The 25,749-nt window shown below is 38.2% G+C and overlaps 1 protein-coding gene across 2 annotated transcripts in view; it reads right to left on the reverse strand.

Moving 5' to 3' along the window:
• The window catches only part of WAPL (WAPL cohesin release factor), a 93,199-nt gene that overhangs the window by 26,649 nt on the left and 40,801 nt on the right, over window positions 1-25,749 (reverse strand). For both annotated transcript variants that reach the window (XM_086680183.1, XM_086680181.1), the window contains exon 5: window positions 592-687. In XM_086680183.1, the coding sequence (XP_086536309.1) occupies window positions 592-687 (96 nt within the window). The remainder of the gene's footprint in view (window positions 1-591; window positions 688-25,749) is intronic.

Here is a 25,749-nt window from a genome sequence, read left to right on the forward strand (position 1 = left end):
TAAGGAGACAGGGAACTGTATATATAGAGATCTCTATCCCTAACTCTTTTGAATTCATCACTTGATAGCTCCAGACGACTGAGGTATTACCATTAACCTAGAAATATTAATCTATGGTCCTTTCAGTTATTCTGAAGAAAATAATTTGATAACCTTTTCAAATGTGTTTTGAACGGAAAGGTATTACTGGAATGAAGGATAAAGCTCTCCTCTGAAAAGTAAATGAACCACTAAGATCTATGTAGGATGTAATTTATAATATAGCTCTAGTAGCTAATTACAAAATTCAAATATGGAATAATTTACCCTTAAAACACTAAATACAGTAATTCCAGAAAATGTGGGTCAAGGGTAAAAAGTGGTCCAATATTTTTTAAGGCTCTTATCTATAAACTAGTAGCACCAGATTTTCCATTATCCTGTCCATAATCCTCACTTTTCCAATGATTAAGCTGAAGCCACTCAATTTTAATGAGGAAGTCCAAAATACACTGTTGAAATCAAAGATTTTCAAACTGTGAATAAAGATAGCAATGGCTTAATTTATAATCTATTAAACAAAAAATGAAACAAAATGTACAGTTCACTTACTGTGGCACTCTGAGGTTTTACTATTGGTGGCCCAGGCAGCTCTTCTGAGTCTGGATGGTTCCAATGTCTGGCATTATATACAGCTTTTGTAGGAGACTAGAGAGATGAGAAAAAGGTCACCTGTTTCCTTATTTTGCATCAGTATAAAAGTAACTCATTTAATAAATAAAAATTCACTAAGAATAACTTAAATACATAAACATATATCCTAGACAAAGCAGGACAGACAATACCTAGCTTGTATTCCCACCGTGCTCTCATGCCTATGGAATCACTGTGGTATTCTGCCACAAAATCAACAATTAGTGCTGTGGGCAACTATTACCAATCTTGTACTAACTTACTTATCAACACAGTCTACTCAACATATACTGTATTCCTCCTACTACTGATTCATGTTCCATATTTTTCCAGTGGTGGAAATAAGGCAGCTTATGAAAAGTAATAAAGTTCTGTATATTCATATGTAAGTGAAACTATGGGGGGCCAGATGAGTACCATTACTGAGAAGTTTTCAAATTTTTAAAAAGTAGTTACATATATTTAAATAGTTAAATATTAGTAGTAACTATTAGTGTAAATTAGTAGTTACAAATTTTTAAAAAGTAGTTACATATATATATTTTAAAAAGTAGTTACCATATATTACGTAACATATATTACATACAGTGGAATCTAAAGCAGTACTACGTAGGGGCGCCTGGGTAGCTCAGTCGGTTAAGCGCCCGACTTCAGCTCAGGTCACGATCTCGCGGTCCGCGAGTTCGAGCCCCGCGTCAGGCTCTGGGCTGATGGCTCAGAGCCTGGAGCTTGCTTCCGATTCTGTGTCTCCCTCTCTCTCTGCCCCTCCCCCGTTCATGCTGTGTCTCTCTCTGTCTCAAAAATAAATAAACGTTAAAAAAAAAAAAATTAAAGCAGTACTACGTAATACATATATGATTTCTGCAGCAAAATGTCTGCATATTCACATGAAGTGGGATAAAGATATAAATGAACATGCTCCACCTCAGTCCAGGTTAGTGTGCTGGCAAGTTAATTTAATATAAACTTAAAATAATTTTTAATTTTAACATTCTCAATTTCAGAATTGAGAATAAAGAACCATGAACCCGTATAATCAAATCCATAGAATTAAATCTGTATGAAAAGCACAAAAATCTTCACTTTTAAAAGGTGACTGATTGGGGCGCCTGGGTGGCTCAGTCGGTTAAGCAACCGACTTCGGCTCAGGTCATGATCTCACAGTCCGTGAGTTCGAGCCCTGCGTCGGGCTCTGTGCTGACAGCTCAGAGCCTGGAACCTGTTTCAGATTCTGTGTCTCCCTCTCTCTGACCCTCCCCCATTCATGCTCTGTCTCTGTCTCAAAAATAAATAAACATTAAAAAAAATTTTTTTTAAAAAAAGGTGACTGATTAAACAAAAGCTGAGAACACTTTTGCCATTCTTTACAAAAGTTATGTTCAAGTTTGTTCTTTAATCGTCAAATAAATGTTTGATCTCCTTAAGAGATTTTCTGTTTATAAGAGTATAATAACTCACACTTTCAGTACTACAGACAAAAAACAGAAGTACAAGTTGGGAGGTGCCTGGGTGGCTCAGTTGGTTAAGCACCTGACTTGATTTTAGCGTTCAAGTCATGATCTCATGGTTCTGTGGGTTCAAGTCCCATGTCAGGGTCTGCACTGATAGTTCAGAGCCTGCTTGGGATTCTCTCTCTCTCTCCCTCTCTCTCTGTCCCTCCCCTGCTGGCACTTGCTCACTCTAAATAAATATACAAACTTAAAAAAAAAAAAAAAAGTACAAGTTAGGAAACATACTTTTAAGACAGGCCAAAAATTTACATAACAAATAACCTTCCTCCCTTACTAGCTGCAGTAAACGAACATAACAGGAACCAAGCATCAAAGTTATCTTTTTCCAAATAGTATCTTTAAAACAACCATGTTGTGACATCAAGGTAACAGTGTAAGCTCTACAATAACTAGTTTATTGAAAGATAAAGTTTAAGTTGATTTGCATATTAAATGTGTCAGAAAAATCGTAATACTAAAAGGAATCCTACTTTGAAACTTGCATAGTCTCTCACCTATACTACGTATAAATAAACCCACTATTCTTACATACCGGCTTAAATAAAGTGAGGATGCATTAGTAATCTAAAGCAATTTATGCACTCCAACAATGATTTAATCAGGCCTCTTGAGGTACTACCACATAGAAAAGATCCAGCATAAATTTTAAAATCTAGCTCTCTATTTCTTACTGTTCTTCTCTCAAACATCAGCTATATAATCCATATGCCTGCTAGTTGTTAGATTCTTCATTTAAGCAACTTCTGACACCCAAAGCATAGTCATGAGCCCAGGAAGTTAAAGGACATTTGGAAAGAACAGGTGCCTCAAAGCCCAATCACTATACTTCTTTTTAAAAAGCATTGATCTCCAATAATAATCTTCTGGATAATAATAAGGTATTTGGTTTCACAGGTAACAAAACAGCAGGGCAGATCTAAATTAAATAGACCACCTTCCAGTTAACTGTGAGTGGTGATATACCTAAGCAGACTTAGGAACCAGATGGTCTGTATTAAAATCCAGATGAACAGTAAGCCCTACTATTAGTTACTAAACATTTTACTTATCTGAGGATTAAATGAAAATATATAAAACATTTAGAAGAGTGCCGAAAAGAATATGTGCTCTGTTAAGTATTACCTATTATTAATAATATTAATGGTAATAGTTGCTAAGTGATGATGTGTAATTCTGACACTAGCATCTCCAAAAGAAAATTGGGAGTATGTGGTCTATTCATCTAACAGAGAATTGCACTGAAGAAATGAAATAACTGACATGAAAACACATCTTACCAAGTATTACTGTTATAAAAATCAGACTGGGATACACTATTCTAACTCATCTCAAAAGTCTTTGAACAGTATCATTGATGAATACAGATGGAAAAACTCTCAACAGAATACTAGAAAACTGAATTCAACAGCACACTAAAAGGATCATATACCATGACCAAGTGGGATTTATCAGTGGAATGCAAGAAAAATTATCAATGGAATGCAAGAATAATTCAAAATATGAAAATCAACTAATGTGATAAATCAAACTAACAGAATGGACAAAATTCTGTCCATCATCACAATTTGGTGCAAAAATAAAAAAAAAAAAAGCATTTGACAAAACTGAACAGCCTTTCATGATAAAAACACTCAACATACTAGGAATACAAGGAAATTACCTAAATATAATAAAGGTCACATATTAAAAGCCCCAAACTAACACACTCAACAGTAAAAAACTGAAAGGTTTTCCTTCAAGATCAGTATTAAGGCAAGAATGGCCATTCTCACCAATTCTATTTAACATAGACATACCAAAAAGTAATTAGGCAAGATAAAAAAAATAAAAAATATCCAAATTGGAAAAGAAGTACAATTTTATCTGTTAATAGATGACACAATCTTGTGTGTAAGAAAACTCAAAAGATTCCACCAAAAAACCCCAAACTGTTAGAACTAATATTCACTTAAGTTGTATGATACAAACTCAACATACAAAAATCTGTTGCATTTCTATACAATTACAAAAGAACAATCCAAATCCAACAGGGAAATGAAGAAAACCCCATTTACAAAAGCATTAAAAAAAAAAAAGAAAGAAAGAAAAAAGAAAAAGAAACCTGAAGAATAAGGAAGCAAAAGACTGTACACACTGACAGGTACAAAACATTACTGAAATAAATTAAGGAAGACACAAATAAATGGAAAGACATCTTGTGTTCATGGACTGTAAGGCTTAATATTGTTAAAATGGCCATACTACCCAAAGGGATCTATAGGTTCAATGCAATTCCTATCAAAATCCCAATGTATTCTTTACAGAAAAGATAAAACACAAACTTAAAATTCATATGGAATCACAAAAGACCTTGAATTGCCCAAACGATCTTCACAAAGAACAAAAAAACTGGAGGCCTCACACTTCCTGGTACCAAAACACATTATAAGGGCACCTGGGTGGCTCAGTTGGTTGAGCATCCGGCTGTGGCTCAGGACTACACCAAACTGAAAGGTTTCTACACAGCAGAGGAAACAATCAAAAGAATAAAAAGGCAACCTATAAATGGAAGAAATATTTGCAAACCATATATTTAATAAGGGGTCACTATCCAAAATATATAGGGAATACCTACAATTCAATCTCACAAAAAACCAAATCAAAACTGATTTAAGAAATAGGCAAAGGACTAGAACAGAAATTGCTCCAAAGAAGAGAAAGAAACAACAGGTTTCTGAAAAGTTCATCATCACAAATCACATGTGAAATGTAAGTAAAAATCGTAATAAATATCACCTTACACCCATTAGAATGGCCATTATAAAAAAAACCCCAGAAAATAACAAGTGTTGGCAAGGATGCAGAGAAAAACTGGAATACACGTGCACTGGCTGGTGGGAATTTAAATGGTGCAGCCACTATGGAAAACAATTGAGGAACAGGAGATTCCTCAAACACGTTAAAATAGAACTTCCCTCAATAGCCAAACTATGGAGAGAATCCAAATGTCCATTAATTTATGAATGGATAAAGATGTAGTGTGTACGTACGTACACACACACACACACACACACACACACACACACACACACGATGGAATATTACTCAGCCATCAAAAAGAATGAAAAAGAATGAAATCTTGCCACTGGCAATAACATGGATGGAGCTAGAGAGTATAATGCTAAATGAAATAAATCAGAGAAAGGCAGATACTATATGATTTCACTCATATGTGGAATTTAAGAAACAAAACAGATGATGGGGCAGCTAGCTGGGTGGCTCAGTCAGTTGAGCATCCAACTTCAGCTCAGGTCATGATCTCGTGGTTCATGGGTTCAAGCCCTGCATTGAGCTCTGTGCTGACAGCTCAGGGCCTGGAGCCTGCTTCAGATTCTGTGTCTCCCTCTCTCTCTCTCTGCCCCTCCCCTGTTCACACTGTGTCTCTCTCTCTCTCTCTCTCAAAAATAAATACACATTAAAAATTTTTTAATTAAAAAAAAAACAGATGAACATATGGGAAGGGGGAGAGAAGAGAGGGAAACAAACCACAAGAGACTCTTAATGAAATCAAACTACGGGTTGACAGAGGAAGGTGGGTGGGAGATGGGCTAGATGGGTGATGGCTATTAGGGAGGAAACTCTTGATGCGCACTGGGTGTTGTATCTAAGTAATGAATCACTGAATTCTATCCCTGAAACCAATACTGCACTGTATGTTAACTAAAAAATTTAAATTAAAAAAAAAAAAAAGGAAAAAAATAGAACCAATTATCAAAAAAATTCAAATCAAGATCTTGAAAATTTTTCACTCTCATGGTCACTGTAGCATTATTCACAATAGCCAAGAGGTGAAAACCTATCAAAAGATGAATGGATAGGGGCACCTGGATGGCTCAGTTGGTAGAGCATGCAACTCGATCTCAGGGTTGTGAGTTCGAGCCCTACGTTAGGTGTAGAAATTGCTTAAAAATAAAATTTTTTTTTTTAATTTTTTTTTTCAACGTTTATTTATTTTTGGGACAGAGAGAGACAGAGCATGAACAGGGGAGGGGCAGAGAGAGAGGGAGACACAGAATCGGAAACAGGCTCCAGGCTCTGAGCCATCAGCCCAGAGCCCGACGCGGGGCTTGAACTCACGGACCGCGAGATCGTGACCTGGCTGAAGTCGGACGCTTAACCGACTGCGCCACCCAGGCGCCCCAAAAATAAAATTTTTAAAAAGAAAAAAACCACGGATACAGAGAATGTGATATATCCATACAATAGACTATTATCAGCCATAAAACAGGAAAATCCTATCATATGCTACAATACTGATGAACCTTTAGGATGTTATGCTAAATGAAGTAAGCCTAACAGGACTAATACTGCATGATTCCACTTATGTAAGGTATGTAAAGCAGTCAAACTCATACAAAAAGAAAGCAGAGTAGTAGCCAGGACCTTAAGGGAGGTGGGAAATAAGGGGCTGCTGCTATTCATTGCATACAAAAAAATAATATAAAATGAAAAAGTTCTAGTGTTCTGTTGTATAACATTGTGCTTACAGTTAACAATAATACTGTATTGTACACTTAGAAATTTCCTAAGAGGTAAATTCCATGTTGTGTGTACCAAAATAAATTCTTTTTGAAAAGCCCCTAAAGCCTAAAAGGATACAGAATAACCAAATAACTTATATTAAAGGGACATATTCAAGGAACTTTCTATTTACTCTGTTGAACAAAGAGATTTAGTAATACTGTTATTTTATTTTTTAAATGTATTTATTTATTTATTTATTTTTGAGAGAGAGAGCGAGCAGGTATCGAGGCACACACGGGGGAAGGGGCAGAGAGAGAGAGGGAGACGGAAAATCCAAAGCAGGCTCACAGCTGCCAGGACAGAACCCTATGTGCGGCTCAAACTCATGAAAAGATGAGATCACGAGATCATGACCTGAGCCAAAGTCGGACACTTAACTGACAGAGCCACCCAGGCACCCCAGTAATACAGTTATTTTAAAAGTTTTTGTAGGGTGATTGGGTTGTCCCATTGGTTAAGCATTCACCTCTTGATTTCAGCTCAGGTCATGATCTCAGGGTTTGTGGGATCAAGTCCCACATCTGCTTGGGATTCTCTCTCTCTCTCTCTCTCTCTCTCTCTCTCTCTCTCTCTCTCTCTGCCCTTCCCCCCACTCATGGCTCATGCTCTCAAAATAAATAAACTTTAAAGAAAGGTTTTGACTTTTTACCATTTTAGTACTTAACTAAATGAAAGTGGATCTAATTAGATCCTCAACTATTATTTCAAAGTTTTATGTGATTAATATAGGTTTAATAAAGGGAGGAGGAGATGAAGATACATACTATTATCTAAAAATTAAAATAAAAAAATCTGCAGGTGGCATGCACATGGACACACAAGGGGCAATGGTTGGGGGGTAAGGACAACACTGACAGACTCTGAGCTCTTTACATCATTCCAAAATGATGTATGACAACTGCACATGCACTGAAGTGAACTGTTTATGGAGACTACACAAAAATACTATGTCACATGCTAAGTTCACTCAGTGAAAGTGACTGTGTATAGTACCTGCAAAAATACCACTTAAGAATCGACTTTTCATGGAAGATGAAATCATCCTTATCATTCAGCAACCTAGCTAAGTTTAAACTAGGTCATTCTGACTGCACCACTACACTAGGCTTACCTTTAATCTTGTTAATTTTATTCTCGCTTAAAAACCAGACATATCACATTAAACAAATTCCTTAACTTTTTGCTGTGTTAAAATATTTGTGGGTTCTGTTTGTTCTGTAATCTAATAAGGAGAATATTACAAAATAAGTAAGAAAGCTCCTTAAGAATACTCAAACATTTGGGGTGCCTAGGTGGCTCAATCGATTAAATGTCCGACTCTTGGTTTCAGCTAAGGTCATGATCTCACAGTTTGTGGCTCAGAGCCTGCTTGGGATTCTCTCTCTCTCTCAAAACAAACAACAAAAAAGGAGCACTGTAACATTTTTTTAAGTTAAAATGTTCATTTATTTTAGACAGGGACAGAACGTGAGTGGGGAAGGGGCAGAGAGAGAGAGGGAGACAGAATCCAAAGCAGGCTCCAGGCTCTGAGCTGTCAGCACAGAGCCTGATGTGGGGCTCAAACTCACAAACCATGAGATTGTGACCTGATCTGAAGTCGGAGGCTTAACCAACTGAGCCACCAAGGCGCCCCTTATATTTCTTTACATTTATTTATTTTGAGAGAGAGAGAGAATGTGAACAGGAGTGGGCAGAGAAAGGGAGAAAGAGAGAATTCCAAGCAGGCTCCACACAGAGCCTGATGCAGGCTCAAACTCACAAACCGTGAGATCATGACCTGAGCCAAAACCAAGAGTCAGACTCTTAACCGACTGAGCCACCCAGATGCCCAACAATACTCTAACATTTTAAAGATCTGGAATCATTTTAACATATTTCAATCTTAGTAATCTTAAACACATACTATTTTATTCAACTCTCCAGGGGCACGACAAACAAGAACCCTAAGTACAACACTCTATTAGAGCTAAGGGGAAAACATTCCAGTAACAGACCTATGGGAGCATTTATCCATGAGAGAGAATACAGTTTCTATGATAACAATGGATAAAAATTGGGTCTTTACAATTTTAATGCCAAGGCCATGCTTAACAGATTGGCTTATTGAATCATAATTACAAAGCAGAGGAAAGAATTCCTTCACCAAAAGCTAAGAAGAAATGACAATATTATGCTATCCTTCACTGAGATGGCTCCCAAAAGGGAAAAAAATTGGATAATTGCTTTTAAGCCATATGAATTTTTTTTAACAGTACCAAATTTATTTCTGAGTTTTAAAGAAGACTATGTACTAAATGAGGACAAAAATAGTAAGCTGATTAGAATTCATCTAGCCTTACCCACACAAGGATATCATGAGAACAGAATCACACTCTAACCAGTAATTCAATCAGCAGGCTGTACAACGAAATGAGTTCTGAAAGAATCAAGTGCTGCAACACACAACTGTGTGTGTGTGTGTGTGTGTGTGTGTGTGTGTGTGAGAGAGAGAGAGAGAGTTCACATGCACACATGTGCCTGTGGTACTTTAGTGGCAATTCAAAAAGGGGAAATTAAATCTGGCTTTAAAAAAAACGTTAAGGAGTTTAAAAAAATTTTTTTAATGTTTATTTATTTTTGAGAGAGAGAGAGAGGGACATAGTTAATCAGGGGAGGGCCAGAGAGAGGGAGACGCAGAATCCGAAGCAGGCTCCAGGCTCTGAGCGGTCAGTGCACAGCCCATGCGGGGCTTGAACTCACTGACCGTGAGATCATGACCTGAGCCAAAGTCAGACACTCAACCGACTAAGCCACCCAAGTGCCCCTTAAACATTAAGGAGTTTTTAATTTTTTTAAATTTTTTTAAATTTTAACGTTTATTTATGTTTGAGACAGAGACAGAGCATGAACAGGGGAGGGGCAGAGAGAGAGGGAGACACAGAATCTGAAACAGGCTCCAGGCTCTGAGCGGTCAGCACAGAGCCCAACGCGGGGCTCGAACTCACGGACCGTGAGATCATGACCTGAGCCGAAGTCGGATGCTTAACCGACCGAGCCACCCAGGCGCCCCAAGGAGTTTTTTGAAAGATGGATGATAGAAGCAGAGGAAATCTGAGGGAGAAAGGTTTACAAAGATTAAGATAACGGGGGCGCCTGGGTGACTTAGTTAAGCATCCAACTTCGACATCTCACGGTCCCTGAGTTCGAGCCCCGTGTTGGGCTCTGTACTGACATCTCAGAGCCTGGAGCCTGCTTTGGATTCTGTGTCAACCCCACCCTCCCCAGCTCTCTGCCCTTCCTCCACTCATGTTCTGTCTCACACAAATGTTTAAAAAAAAAAAAAAATTTTTTTTTAACAAAGATTAGGATAACTTAGCTTTTTATTTATTTTTTTAAAGAAGGAGTGATATCTTTTTTTTAATTTTTTTTAATGTTTATTTATTTATTTTTGAGACAGAGAGAGATAGAGCATGAACAGGGGAGGGTCAGAGAGAGAGAGGGAGGGAGGGAGACACAGAATCAGAAGCAGGCTCCAGGCTCTGAGCTGTCAGCCTAGAGCCCGACGCGGGGCTCGAACTCACAGACTGTGAGATCATGACCGGAGCCAAAGTTGGACGCTTAACCGACTGAGCCACCCAGGCACCCCATTTTAGCTTTTTAGAACTTTCCTTTAATTATAATCACATAATCTCAAGTTGTTCCACCCTATTACAAAAAAAACCTTAAAAAGATTTTCATGTGTTATTAAATATTTAGATTAAATTATTTGAGGAAAAAAAGGCAGATATCCCTGAATTAAATAGAAAATGTATTGCTGTGATGCCTGGGTAGCTCAGTAAGTTGAACATCTGACTGTTGATTTCAGCTCAGGTCATGACCTCACTGGTTCCTAAAATGGAGCCCTGCATTGGGCTCTGCACTGACATCATGGAGGCTGCTTGGGATTCTCTCTCTCCCCCTCTTTGCCCCTTCCACGTACACGCAAAACCATGTGCACGCATGCACACTCTGTCTCAAAATAAACAAACATTGAAAAAGAAAACCACACTGCTAAGAACAAGACATTTATAATAGATTAACACAGAGCACTATGCAGAGAATACAGTCTATAAGTACAAGGGAGAAATGTGAGCTTAAAATCTTTTCTACCGGATTCAATTAAACTCCGTAAATACCTTTTAAAGAAATGGCCTATTTTTATGAAAAAATTGTTAATTCCTAGCTACATGAAGAACAAGGCACACTACTACTCAGTTATTTGTTGAGTATATGTCAAAAGTGGTAACTGGTAGCAATGACTTTATAGAAACAGGCCATGACTGGGGCACCTGGGTGGCTCAGTCAGCTGAGCATCCAACTCTTGATTTCAGCTCAGGTCATGATCCCAGGGCCGTGGGATCAAGCCCCATGTCAGACTCTGCACTGAACGTGGAACCTGCTTAGGATTCTCCCTCCCTCCCTCCCTCTCTCCCCCTCTCCCTCTAAACTAAAAAAGAGGTGGGGGCAGGGGGGACGCTTCGGTGGCTCAATCGGTTAAGCATCCACTTCAGCTCAGGTCAGGATCTCAGGGTTCATGAAGTTCAAGCCCCTCATCGGACTCTCTGCTGTCAGCACAGAGCCCACTTTGGATCCTGTCTCCCTCTCTCCCTGCCCCTCCCCTGCTTGTGTGCTCTCTCTCAAAAATAAACATTAAAATAATAATAATAATTAATAATAATAATAATAATAATAATAATAATAACAACAACAACAAAATCTTTTTAAAAAGAGGCTGTTGTAGGGGTACATGGGTGGCTCAGTGGGTTAAGCATCTGACTTCGGCTCAGGTCATGATCTCGCGGCTTGTGAGTCGGGCCCCAGGTCAGGCTCTGTGCTGACAGCTCAGAGCCTGGAGCCTACTTTGGATTCTGTGTCTCCCTCTCTCTCTGGCCTCCCTCACTTGTGCCCTGTCTCTCTCTTTCTCCCTCTCTCTCTCCCTCTCTCTCAAAAATAAATTTTAAAATGTAAAAGAAAAAAAAAGTTAAAAAAAAGGTAGGCTATTGTCATGTTAGAATTTAAAATATCATAATTTGTGCATAAACTGCAAAATATCCAGATAACAAAGCATAAATTCAATCCTTGGCACTTTATGAAAACTATTACAACTTAGCCTACAATTCAACAACTATAAAAAATACTACAATGAGCCATGATAAAATTATCAGCTGAATTAGGGGCATCATGTTTTATAACTAAAAATGTCATTAAGTATATAATGGACCAGTTGTATTAAGCTGAGGATTATCAAATTTAGAAATATGAAAAGAGAAGCCATAAATATCCTGAGACACCTATGGCTAGAAAACATTCATTTCCTCTTCTTTTTCTTTCACAATATGTAGTTAGAGGAACACCTGGGTGGCTCAGTCAGTTAAGTGTCCAACTTTTGGCTCAGGTCATGATCTCACTGTGAGTTTGAGCCCTGTATTGGGCTCGCTGCTGGCAGCAGAGTCCACTTTGGATCCTCTGTCCCACTCTCTCTCTGCCCCTCCCCTGCTCAAGCATGCATGCGCTCACTCTCTCAAAAATGAATACACATTTAAAACTGTCTTAAAAAAAAAAAAGAATAGGTAGCTGCATACATGCTTGTCCTGATCTTCCAACCTCTCTTGCTGCTTGTGTGGCACATGACTAAGTCCAAGTCAATGATGAGTGAACAGAAGTACAGTACACCTTGTGGGTCCTGGTCTAGGAATGGATCACTGCTCACACCTTCCCATTCCTTCTATATGCTTTAATAGTATAGAGATGACAGAACACTATCACAGAGGAAACTCGACTCTGACAATACAGCAACTGGAAAATAGTCCACAGGTAAACAGCCAAGGACTGAGAAAAGTAAGCTACCTACTTAAAAATTTATTTGGGGTGTCTTTTATAGTAAGCAAAGCTAAATCCTAAAACACCTGAATAATCTTCAGCTGAAATTAGGACCAAATAATTATAGTGATGTACTGAATATACAAAATTTTACCAACACTGTATTTGTGTATCTACATTACCTACACATGTGTAACTACAATTTAAAAGATGTAAACAGGGATGTCTGCTGCCTGGGTGGCTCAGTTGGTTAACTGTCTGACTCTTGATTTCAGCTCAGGTAATGATCTCACAGCTCAGGGTTCAACCCCACATCAGGCTCTGCATTAACAGTGCACAGCTTGCTTGGGATTCTGTCTTCCTCTTTCCCTGCCCCTCCCCTGCTCACACATTCACTCTCTATCTCAAAAATAAACAAACATTAAAAAATAAATAAATAAGAGATGAAAACATGTAAGAGAATGAACAAAAAAAAAAAAAAAACAGGAAAAAATGCAATCTAAACCCAACATAAAAAAAATTAGAACTATATATACTCTGAGGATAAACCCAGAGTGATTTCCAAGAGTTATTAAATTTAAAAAAGCACAAAAGAGCACATACAGATGCTGCCTTTTATATAAGAAGGAAGAAAAATGAGATAATTTGTGCTTATTTTTTAAAAAGGAAACACAGGGGTGCCTGGCTGGCTCAGTAGGTAGAGCATGCAACTCTTGATCTCGGGGTTGTGAGTTCAAGCCCCATATTGGGCATTGAAGGCTTCTTTTAAATAATGAATAAGATAGGAAACACAGAAAGGATAAAGTAGAAAATAATGAAGTTGGTTCTCTACACAAGGTAGCTGATGGGCTGAAACATATCTCAACAACGTGACTCTTAACTGAACTTACCTTTTTGTGTATTTGTGACTTTTGGAAGCATGTTACCACTGTAAATATTCAAAAAACAAATCAATAAGAATGGAAGGGGAAAAAAAAACTAAAACTGGAAGCAAGCCAGAAAAAAAAAAAAAACGTATTCATAATTCAAATGAATACCAAATACACTGAAGAAAAAACAGAAAGAAAGACTAAGAGGCAGGCAGACAGAACTAATCAAAGCAACTTACAAACATACTATTTCACTTAATACCCTCAGTGGGTAGCAGCACTGGGTGGGGCAAATACAGGATTGCAAAAATTAAAATAAAATAAAAATCCTGAGTACATTAGACTTATTGTAATACATGGACAAAGCAATTCTCTATTTTAGGTGTATTGTAGATATTGTATTGTGCATTGAGTCAATGTGTTGATGTTGCTGGGAGTCAAGATTAAGAGAGAAGGCAAGAAAGAACCCTATGGGGATAGATTAATATTGGAGATAGTATGCATTCATGATTTTTAGAACAGATATATGCATATGCAGAAACATGTATGCAGGTGAACATATACATGCATGTTTTCTACTGTCATCTGCTAAAAGGGCCAAGAAGCAATGAGCACATCTAGTACCAAGATCCTAGTCTCTAATACCACTGCCCATAGGAAGAGGGACTCATTAGAGAATGAAACTGATTCCAGGGCTAGAGCAGAGGTACAAGATGAGCCTGGAATATTGTGTTCTGCCAAAAAAGTACAGAAGTGCTCATACAGAAGATGGTATGTTACAGGCACAAAAGAGTCAGCTTTAAAAGGCCAAAAGAGGACAAATTTAGCTCCAAAATAAGTAATGAATTATAAACCATTAAAAGAGAGAGAGAGAGATTCATAAGTCTATACTGATAAAAGAAAAAAAAAAAGGGAGATGGGCTCATGCAGAGTGCTGAAGAATGTGGAGGGAGTGTGAGAGATGGGGATTATTTTGTAACCAGCATAGTAATAAACACTGGATCATCAAAGAATCATCATGTATACTAAATCTAAGAGTACAGTCTAATGAAAGATAGGGTATTTGAATAGTCTTAAAGTATCTCCTCAAAGACTGCTTTTTAGTTTCAAGGGAAAAAAAACAGTTATATACAGTAGAGGCATAGACAACCCCTTGTGTGGGTGATCATAATGAACATCCTCCAGATGTGATACACTGAAAAGAATACACCATCACTTATGCAGTATCTGGATCTAAAACGAATAACCTGAATCCAATCAAGATAAAGCTTGAGACTAAACCAAAATGAGATGCCTTTTCTTTAAGGGATCAGGTGTGTCAGAGTCATAAAAGATAAAGATTATGGAAATACTCCAGTTTTAGAAGAGACTAAAGAGATTTAACAGCTAAATGAAATACCTCACCCTAGACTGGATCCTGTACCAGAAGAGAAGAAAATGCTACAAAGGACATTATTGTGTCAACTAACTAAATTGAAACAACAGTTTAGGTAAAAATATTGGAACAATGTTAAATTTACTAGTTTGAGTACTATGATGTGGACCTAGCACTGAGTAGGAAATGCACACTGTATTTAAGGGTAAAAGGCCAGGATATATGTGACCTAAATATCCAAAAAAAAAAAAAAAAAAAAAAAAGTATGCAAGTATATGGATGTATACTGACAAATATAGACACAGAACAAATGAAAAAAATACATGTTAAGTTAGTCAGGATAAGGAGTGTTCTTTGTACTATTTTATTTTTCCAACTCTTCTGTAGTTTTGAAAATATTTCTGGGGCACGTGGGTGGCTCAGTCTGTTAAGCATCTGGCTTCCACTCAGGGCATGATCTTGCAGTTCGTGGGTTCGAGCCCCACATCAGGCTCTGTGCTAACAGCTCAGAGACTGAAACCTGCTTCAGATTCTGTGTCTCCCTCTATCTCTGCCCCTTCTCCACTCACATTCTATCTCTTTCTCTCAAAAATAAACACATTAAAAAAAGGGGGGGGGGAGTATTTCCAAATAAAAAATTTTAATTTAAATTATTTTCCAAATTAAAAAAAAATGTAAGTTCTCTCAGGGACACCTGGGTAGCTCAGTTGGTTGATTGTCAACTCTTGATTTCAGCTCAGGTCATGATGTCGTGCTTCTTGAGTTTGAGCCCTTCATCAGGCTCTGCACCAACTGCAATATGAATGCTGGGATTCTCTCTCTCTCCCTCTCTCTCTGCCCCTCCCCAGATCCTGCTTGCTCACACGCATGCCTCCACTAACATGCACTCTCTCTCTCTCTCAAAATAAGTAAACTTAGAAAACCTGTAAAATAGAGAAAGTAGAAATTAGGGCACCTGGTTAAGCTGGCTAAGCGCCCAACTCTTCATTTTCAGCTCAGGTCATGATCTCACACTGACACATTGGAGCCTGTGTGGGGTTCTCTCTCCCTCTCTGCCCCTCTCCTGCCCATGCTCTCTCTCTCTCTCACTAAATTAAAAGAAATTTTTAACTTTAAAAATAAAACAAGGTAGAAATCTTTTACCATTGTATCAGTTAATATTTTAATTTCCATGAAGCAATTATATCAAATGCAGATAAATTAAAGAAAGTAGGAAGTCAAAGAGTAATAAAAAAATGAATACAACCTTAGAACAGGCCATCTTACAAGTGGGAAGGGATAAAGATACCCTTCACTAATAAGCTGAAATTAAATACTGTTAATTAAGTAACCTACCAATAACAAATGAAAGTTTTTTTAGGCTTATTTTTTTTTCCAATAATTTCTACACCCAATGTGGGGCTCAAATTCATGACCCCAAGATCGAGAGTCACATGCTCTTCCGACTGAGCCAGCCAAGTGCCCCAACAAATGAAAGTTTAATAGCAATACCTTACTTGGTTGAGATACAGAAAAAAATCAAAATATAACCCATACTTGGCCCAAGGGTGGTAAGGGTTTTCTATTTTTAATAGTCCTTCCTAAAAAGTAAAGGGGCCACTAACAACCATCTCTGCCCCTGCTTCTAAGCTTGAAGTTGTATTTGTGGTAGGCCCTAGGAAATCTACCAAGACAAAAGGCTTGAATTTTGTCTTTACCTCATTCTATTCCTTACTGTTTCTTAATAGAATTTCCTCATTTATTTTTAACCTGGTCCTACCAAACTTCTATCTGTATATTTTCTCCAATGTTTTTTTATATAGGCAACATATAAATCATAATTAAGCATAAATAGATACAACTGTATTTCAATTTAATATAAAATTTTAAATCAAGTCAAATCAAAAGGCTAAAACAGAGAAAACAAGAGACAGAAACAAGAATGGACCATTAGTTTTGGAGGTGATCCTTACATGCTTTTTTTTTTTTTTTTTTTGATGCTTATTTATTTTGAGAGAGGGAGAGAGAATCCCAAGCAGGCTCTGGAACCTGGAGCCTGATGCAAGGCTCGATCCCAGGAACCATGGAATCTTGACCTGAGCTGAACCAAGAGTCAGATGCTTGGGGAACCTGGGTGGCTCAGTCAGTTAAGTGTCAGGCTTCAGCTCGGGTCACGATCTCATGGTTTGTGGGTTCGAGCCTGACACTGGACTCTGTGCTGACAGCTCAGAGCCTGGAGCCTGCTTCAGATTCTATGCCTGCCTCTCTCTCTGCCCCTCCCCCACTCCCACTCTGGCTCTCTCTCTCTCTAAAATAAATAAGCATTTAAAAAAAGTTAAAGAGAGGGGCGCCTGGGTGGCGCAGTCGGTTAAGCGTCCGACTTCAACCAGGTCACGATCTCGCGGTCCGTGAGTTCAAGCCCCGCGTCGGGCTCTGGGCTGATGGCTCGGAGCCTGGAGCCTGTTTCTGATTCTGTGTCTCCCTCTCTCTCTGCCCCTCCCCCGTTCATGCTCTGTCTCTCTCTGTCCCAAAAATAAACGTTGAAAAAAAAAAATTAAAAAAAAAAAAGTTAGAGAGAGAGAGAGAGAGAGAGAGAGAGAGAGAGAAATGCTTAACTGACTGAGCCACCAGGTGCCCCAATTCTTTTATTAAGTCCTCATGAAGAGAAAAAAACCTTATTTTTTAGACTTCAAGGATATAGAACATAATGACTATCATAATAACACATACATGAATCTAGACTTTACATTTCTGGACACAATGTTGTAACAGGGACCAAATTCACTTTGCCACATGAAAATAACAAACTGAACAAAATCTATGAAACAGTTTTCAGACAACGGACATCAAATAGCATATAGCACAATGATCCCTAAGAAGGCAAATATATAAGGTAAGCCCTATAATTGCCTGAGTTCCCAGGGAGTGACACAGGAAGGAAGAATTCACAGTCCAACCAGTAGCAGTCTCTCTTATGGAGATGGAACCAGGAGCCCGGGGAGATGAAGGTGGCTAGTTTGTACAGCACAGTACCAGAGAAGAGAGCTGTTCAAAGAACTCTGGATATACAAAGGGGCCCCATCGAATATGTAGCTGAGTAATAATGAGCAAATATGTGAAGAAAATACTTAAGGGAAAGAACTTCCCTCAGAAAAGCAAGGAAACAATTCCTAGGCTGTTCTTTCTCAGAGCTGGGGCAAGTTCATGTCCCCACTAGCCACAGTGAAAAGCCTTGTAATTCAGGGGAATCAGGTGATATATTTTTTTTTTGGGGGGGGAGGGTGAACCCTAAAAGCTGCTCACCCATCTAAAATTTAAATGCCTTGTAAGGATCAAACATAAATGTATCTCAGAATAAGTCAAATCATATAAGGAAATATCCAATGTCCAACAAAGTAAAAGCCTAAATGAGTAGGATTCAATCAAAGATTATCAGGCATGCAAAGAAGTAGGAAAATACGACCCATAATACGAAAAATCAATCCACAGAAACAAACCCAGAAACAATACAGATGATAGAATCAGTAGACTAGAACATTAAAAAATAATTATAACTGTATTCCAGATATTTAAGATAAAGGAAATACTGAATATGTGAAGTAGACAATAAAAATACAAAACAGATCTAAACTTTCAGAGATGAAAATTGTAATGGTTGGGATTAATACCTGCTACACACTACAGAACATCAAAATGCAATAGCAGAAACAATCAAAAACATAACAGAAAACAAACAGACTCTTAACTACAGAGAACTGATGGCTACCAATGCGGAGGTGGGTGGGTGGGGATGTGTGAAATAGGTGATGGGGATTAATGATACACTTATCACAATGAGCACTGAGTAATGTTCAGAACTGCTGAATCCCTATACTACTGGGAACTAATAGAACACTGTATTGTTAGCTATACAGGTAATTAAAAATACGGTAATACCGATTGTTGATTCATTAAAAAAAAAAGAAAAAGGTGAAAATATCCCATTCTAGCTTGGAGGATCTAAGTTACTTTGAAGAGATGCACAGCTTTAAATAAAGAGTTTCTGGACACAACATCCCACAATTACTTTAACTTCATAATTTCCAAGTAAACTGGACCCCTGGGTCCACTTTGCAGCCCAAACCTCAAATTGATCTCTTCACAAACAGCACCACTTTGCTGTGAGCCTCTCAGACACCATTTCATTTAAGTTTCACCCAAACTCCCCAGTTCCCCCAAAATTCTACAAAAACTATTCTTTGGTAAGATGCTCCATCATTCTTCTGGTGTGCAGTATGCTTTATTGCCATAAGTCAACAACATTCTGTCAGACTACAGGTTTTAGCAGCTGATTTTTGGCTGACTGAGGTAGAACTAGTGTAACTCAAGTTCTGAAAGGGGGATAAAGAAAAAAGTATTTGAAGGATATTGGCTGAAATTTTTCCAAATCTGATAGGCTTACCAATCTTGAAATAATAAATATATATATATATGTGTATATATATACATATTTAGTACTAAATATTCCTTGCTGAAAGATACTTCCATGAATCCCAGCAATAAACATTTATGAACTCGTTCTATAGCTCAGACACTGAGAATGTGAAGGTAAAAAAATATGGTCACCATCCTCAAAAAATTACACATCTTTTGTTAACTTGTGATCATCATTAGCATGAAGTCATCAGAGCATCAAGAAAATAAAGTCTAGCTAAGAGTTTTCTGGATGTCTGAATCCGATGAACTCTAAAATAAAATATATTACAAACTGGAAAGACAAATTCCAAAAAATAAGCACCCTAATACGCATGTACACACTCTTTGGCTAAGTGTCAAATGTATGTCAAAGCTATCAGGTTCTTTTTTTTTTTTTTTTTCAACGTTTATTTATTTTTGGGACAGAGAGAGACAGAGCATGAACGGGGGAGGGGCAGAGAGAGAGGGAGACACAGAATCGGAAACAGGCTCCAGGCTCTGAGCCATCAGCCCAGAGCCCGACGCGGGGCTCGAACTCACGGACCGCGAGATCGCGACCTGGCTGAAGTCGGACGCTTAACCGACTGCGCCACCCAGGCGCCCCAAAGCTATCAGGTTCTTGATAACCTACAGCTATTATTTTTCATTTCAAACTTCATTTTCCGGGAAATAAGTTACAGAAAAATATTTTGAACTTTCAAACTTTAAAGGCACTTGAACTATAGAAAATGAAAAGATTAATAGTACTTTTATTCTTTATTAAAATCCTTCCAGACTAAAATATTACAAGAAAAAAAACCCACAAGAATTAATCAAGAAAATAATTTGTATTTTCCTAAGTCTTTATGTAAATCAGATCAACAATTTAAGTACCTGATTTACTATTTAAGCTAAATTCTACCTATATAAAAAGGTGACAGTTGCTTCTGCTTTGAAACAAACACAATGATGAAATATTAAGACTAACCAAAAGTTCTCATAGAGAGAAAAACATTCTACCTCAGACAGCCTTTTACAGACTTATTCTTTTTTGTATCCTCAGCACCTAACACAGTGAAAGCAAGTATTATATGTTTAATAATAAAAACAATCACAAAGAAAAGCCAACTAAAACTGACCTTCTTTCACACCCTGGATCAGCCAGAACATGCTCAGCTTCAACAACTCTTTGGATCAGCCACCTAGGAGCTATAAATGGGTAGTTGTGGCTTTTTACTTGTACACTTTGGCCAGTACCCCCATTAGCAAGCTGATGGCTAGTCTCTTTTTTTTCTTCCAGGCACCACACCCATTTATATCTCAGGTTTCTAGTCCATGAGAATATAGTAAATTTCACACTACCACCTTGATGACTGGATCCCAGGATGATCAGTGAATCCCCAGGCATAGAACAAAGGTAATCACGGGTAAAACAATTTGATAGAAAAATAAGCTACTTCATGAGAGTGAATTTTAACTGCTGAAGGAGGATACTGTGAAGGAACATCTGCTCTTGGGTGGGAGGTGGAACTACTTGTCCTTTAAAAATCTCTTCTGTTGTAAGAGTTGACAACCTATATAAATTCATTTTATGAAACAAAAAATGGGCTTATAAAATTATAAAGTTACACTTAACTTTAAAAACTGCAGCTTTATGTAATCTTAACAAGTATAATATATAGCCACAATTAACACTGATAATCAAATTTTATTTTATTTTTTTTAAATGTTTATTTTTGAAAGAAAGTGAGAGAGCGCGGGGGGGGGGGGGGCGCGGGCAAGAGGATCTGAAGTGGGCTCCTCACTGACAGCAGAGAGCCCAACATGGGGCTCAAACCCATGAACCATGAGATCATGACCTGAGCTAAAGTCAGATGCTCAACTGCCTCAACCCAGGAGCCCCAGATAATCAAATTTTAATTCAATTACTCAGAAGCCCACTATTCAGTATCATACTGAATGACAGAAAGGAAGAAAAAAATAAAGTCCACAAAGTTCCTTTGAGAGTCAGATAAAAGATGCTACCAGATGGGCCCAACACTAAACTATAGGAAAATGATAAAAATGAAGATACTGGGTATTTGAGAACTGAAACAGAGACTGACAAATACAATTAGTTTCATCAGTGACCCAGCAGCAGTCTTTACTAGCAAAATAAGATGGCCAAACTCCCAGGTAAAATATAACCCTCCAAGCACTGAAGATTAGTTAGGATGATCACACAGATAATGGGGCAGAAAGAAAAGAGGGCAGAAAGGCTGCAGCTGAATGGAAAGCTAGAAATCAAACAAAAAGCAGGGAAAGCAAAAGAAATTAAGTATATTAGCACATATATGACAACTGCAAATAACAGAATGCAGGAAAACGATATCCAACAATCAGAAATAGGATGGCACTTTTTTTTTTAATGTTTATTTCTGAGAGAGAGAGAGAGAGAGAAAGAGTACAAGCAGGGGAGGGGCAGAGAAAGAGGGAGACAGAGAATACGAAGTGGCCTCTATGCTGGCAGCAGAGAGCCCAAGGCCGAGCTTAAACACTCAAACCATGATATCATGACCTGAGCCTAAGTCTGACACTTAACCAACTGAGCCACCCAGGTGCCCCAGGATGGCACTTTAAAAACAAACAAAAAAAAAGGCATCAAAATTGACAAATGACCAATAAAACCATATATAGAAACAACAGGCACTTAAATACAGATACATTCCAATCTAATTCCTCACTCTCATTTTTTCCCTCCCTAGCAAGTGACAACTTTTCTGGGTAATCATTTCAACTATTCTTTTTTTTTTTTTTTTTTTTTTTTTTAGTAAAGTCTGTTTATGTATGTATGTTTGTTTTTGAGAAAGAGACAGAGCGTAAAGTGGGGCAGGGACAGACAGAAAGACATGGAATCCAAAGCAGGTTCCAGGCTCTGAGCTGTCAGCACAGAGCCCGACATGGGGCTTGAACTCATGAACGTGAGATCATGACCTGAGACGAAGTTGGATGCTTAACTGACGGAGCCACCCAGGCGCCCTTTATTTATTTATTTTGAGAGACAGAGAGAGAAGAAGGGAGAATCCCAAGCAGGCTCCACACTGTCAGCACAGAGTCCTACTCGGGGCACCACAAACCGTGAGATGACGACCTGAGCCAGAATCGAGAGTCAGACGCTTAACCAACTGAGCCACCCAGGTTGCCCCTCAACTATACTCTTACCAGAAGTTTTCCTCACCCTGCTCATCTTCATTCTGCCACATGTGTTCCCCTACCCAGCCCTCAATCCTGTGAACAACCCTTCTCTGTATCCCTGGTTAGGTGCTGGGAAAGATCATCACAGCAGCATACTTAAAACATAAATGTTTTCAGGGTGCCTGGGTGGCTCAGTCAGTTAAGCATCCGACTTCGGCTCAGGTCATGATCTCACCGCTCGTGAGTTCGAGCCCCACATCCAGCTCTATGATGACAGCTCAGGGCGTGGAGCTTGCTTCGGATTCTGTGTCTCCCTCTCTCTCTGCCCCTCCCCTGCTCATGCTCTCTCTCTCAAAAATAAACAAACATTAAAATAAAAAAAAGTTAATGTTTTCTAACATGAGCAGATGGGGAGAGGGAAGAGGGACCTCCTCTTGACTAGTGGCACTAAAGCTGAGATGACCTGTGTTGTCAGGAAACTGGTTATTACATGAAGATTGAGAAAATATATAAATATGTTGACAATAATGGAAACCAGATTTCTGTCAGCAAAGTGAAGTAAAATGTGGAAAGGCTAGAATAAAACATGGTGTTACACTCAAATGTGAGTTATCAGTGTGAACTCATGGTTCTAAATATAGATACAAAGTGTGTGTGTGTGTGTGTGTGTGTGTGTGTGTGTGTGTGTGAGAGAGAGAGAGAGAGAGAGAGAGAGAGAGAGAGAGAGAGAGAGAAAGGAAGGAAGAGATGCATATATTTACATGTGGAGAGAGAGAGAGAGAGAAAGAGATGCATATATTTACATGCTTCCCAGCTCTGTCAACTCAAAGAAGGCCTAGAATGACAACACAGAAGAAACAACCATACCTAATGATCAGACTTTTATTTCTAAATACCATTTTCCACTTTTCCACTGAAACAAAACAGGGTGATGTCAGGGCTAGGCATGTATATGATGAGTTTTGAACATCTCAGCAGGTCAGTAAGAAATGCAAAATAGTTGGACACATCACAAGTCAGTTTGAAGAAACATCCACCTGCCAAATCCACAACAATCTGAGTGTTGAAATAATGATAGTATCATTTAAATAACAGTAACAGGGGCGCCTGGGTGGCTCAGTCGGTTAAGTGGCCGACTTCGGCTCAGGTCATGATCTCGTGGTCCGTGAGTTCGAGCCCTGCGTCGGGCTCTGTGCTGACAGCTCAGAGCCTGGAGCCTGTTTCAGATTCTGTGTCTCCCTCTCTCTGACCCTCCCCTGTTCATGCTCTGTCTCTCCCTGTCTCAAAAATAAATAAAACGTTAAAAAAAATTTTTTTTTAATAACAGTAACAAATGATTAAATAAAACAGGAATCCATGTTCATACTGACATAAAGAAATGAATATATAAATATATACATACACATATTCTTACATACATGGATGTGAGGAAAAGATCTACCTTAGAGGAAAAGGCCAACTGCTAATAACTGTAGAAGGAATGATGTAATTAGGAAAAATCACTCAACAACCATCACAGTAAAAAACTGATCTGGGCAAGAATGAGTAATAAAACTAGTGGATCAAAGTTGAGGAACCTGACCAACACCAAGGGATCAGTTAATATCAATAGTAATGGTACAAACACAACTGTGTGCCACCTGATATGATGCAATGAGAACATCTCTTCTGTGGTATTTCTACCAAATACATATAACCCTAATCACAACACAAATTGAGGGTCATTCTACAAATAATTGATCTTAACCCTTCAAAGTTGTCAAAGCCATAGAAAGACCAAGAAAGAAAGATGTTCCAGATTGAAGGAGACTAGAGACTTGTCACAACAAAACACAACATGTGATTCTGGACTGGATTACGGGCTCTTTGGGAGAAATGCAGGGCATTTATTTTGCCATAAAGCCATTATTGAGGCAATTGGTAAAATCTGAATGGGATCTGTGACTTAGACTGTATTACAGTATCAATGTCAAACCAACTTCCTGGTTTTGATGGGAATGCTGTAGCTACAGAGGAGAGTGCTCTTGTGTTTTAAAAGTACAGACTAAGGGATTTAGGAATAATGGGCATCAAGTCTGCAACTTATTCTCAAGACACACACACACACTCCAATGGGAGGGAAGCCCACTTTGATCCCCACAAGACATTTAGCAATATCTGCAGACATTTTTGGTTGAAACAACTGGTGGTGGGTTGGGCAGTGGGGAGAAGGGTTGGAGTGGGAAGCAGGTTCTACTAGCATCTAATGGATAGAGGCCAGTTACTAAATATCCTCCAATTTACTAGGGCCAACACCACAAGTAAGATTTATTGAGTCCAAAACATCCACAGTACCAAGCCTAAGAAAAGCCCAATAGGTAGGAAGGCTTGCCACCACAAGCCACCTCTTCACTTGGAAATGAGGTCATTAGTGTCTTTAAATCTAATCAGATTAGAGAAGACCCAGATACTCCCAGTGACCTATCAGCTACATGAAGGTGTTTCTATTATAATGGAGAACTGGAAAACGGGAACAACGGCTGAGAACATTTTCTACACCCAGCTACTTACCACCCCCCTTCCTTCTCCTCTGGAGATTTGGGGTAACCTACATAAAAATTCCTTTGAGAATTGAGCTTATCTATTTTTTTTGCACAGACAACATGAATCCTAATTTTTATATATAAAACACCTATCATTTCCACTGTATTAATTTACACGTTTTAACTAAATGCTTAAAATTTTGATCCACTTATTTCCTCTATTCCTTTATACTCATCAAAACTCTATAGGTAAAATTTCCCTTATTTCTGTTTCTCAATGGCTCTCTCCTTTTTAACTACTCTGCAGTAGTCTTTTAGTGTCCTGAAGGTAAATGGATGACCTATTTCCTATGAGCTATTTTATACCATTTAACTTCTTGTTGCTCTCTTCCTGAAGTAAGCTCCTAAATCCTTTACCTAGATATTTTCATAAGAGTACGTAACTTCCATGGGATCTAAAACATTTTTATTATTTTTATTAAGGTACAGTAATGATCAAAGTTTCTTTTTGAAAACTGCTGCTCCACCTAAAAAGTACTAATATATGTGAAGAAATTCTGACACAATCCCACTTAAAATAAAGAGGGTTTCAGCAAATATTTCAGTAGGCTGTTAAAAAAGGAAATCAAAACACTTACTGAAGTTAAGCCTCTTCAGGGAATAAAATGTTATTTAGGACTATTGTTTTTAGGTGTGCTTCACCCATATTACATTTTTAAATGAGTTCAATTTCATAAGTTCTTTTGGTTTTATAAATTAACAAACACTTTCTGAATTTTTCTCAGATACTATCCATCAACAGTAAATAGGTC

Source organism: Puma concolor, chromosome D2, assembly GCF_028749965.1.
Source record: "Puma concolor isolate L17-30 chromosome D2, mPumCon1.1.hap2, whole genome shotgun sequence".
Taxonomy (NCBI): domain Eukaryota; kingdom Metazoa; phylum Chordata; class Mammalia; order Carnivora; family Felidae; genus Puma; species Puma concolor.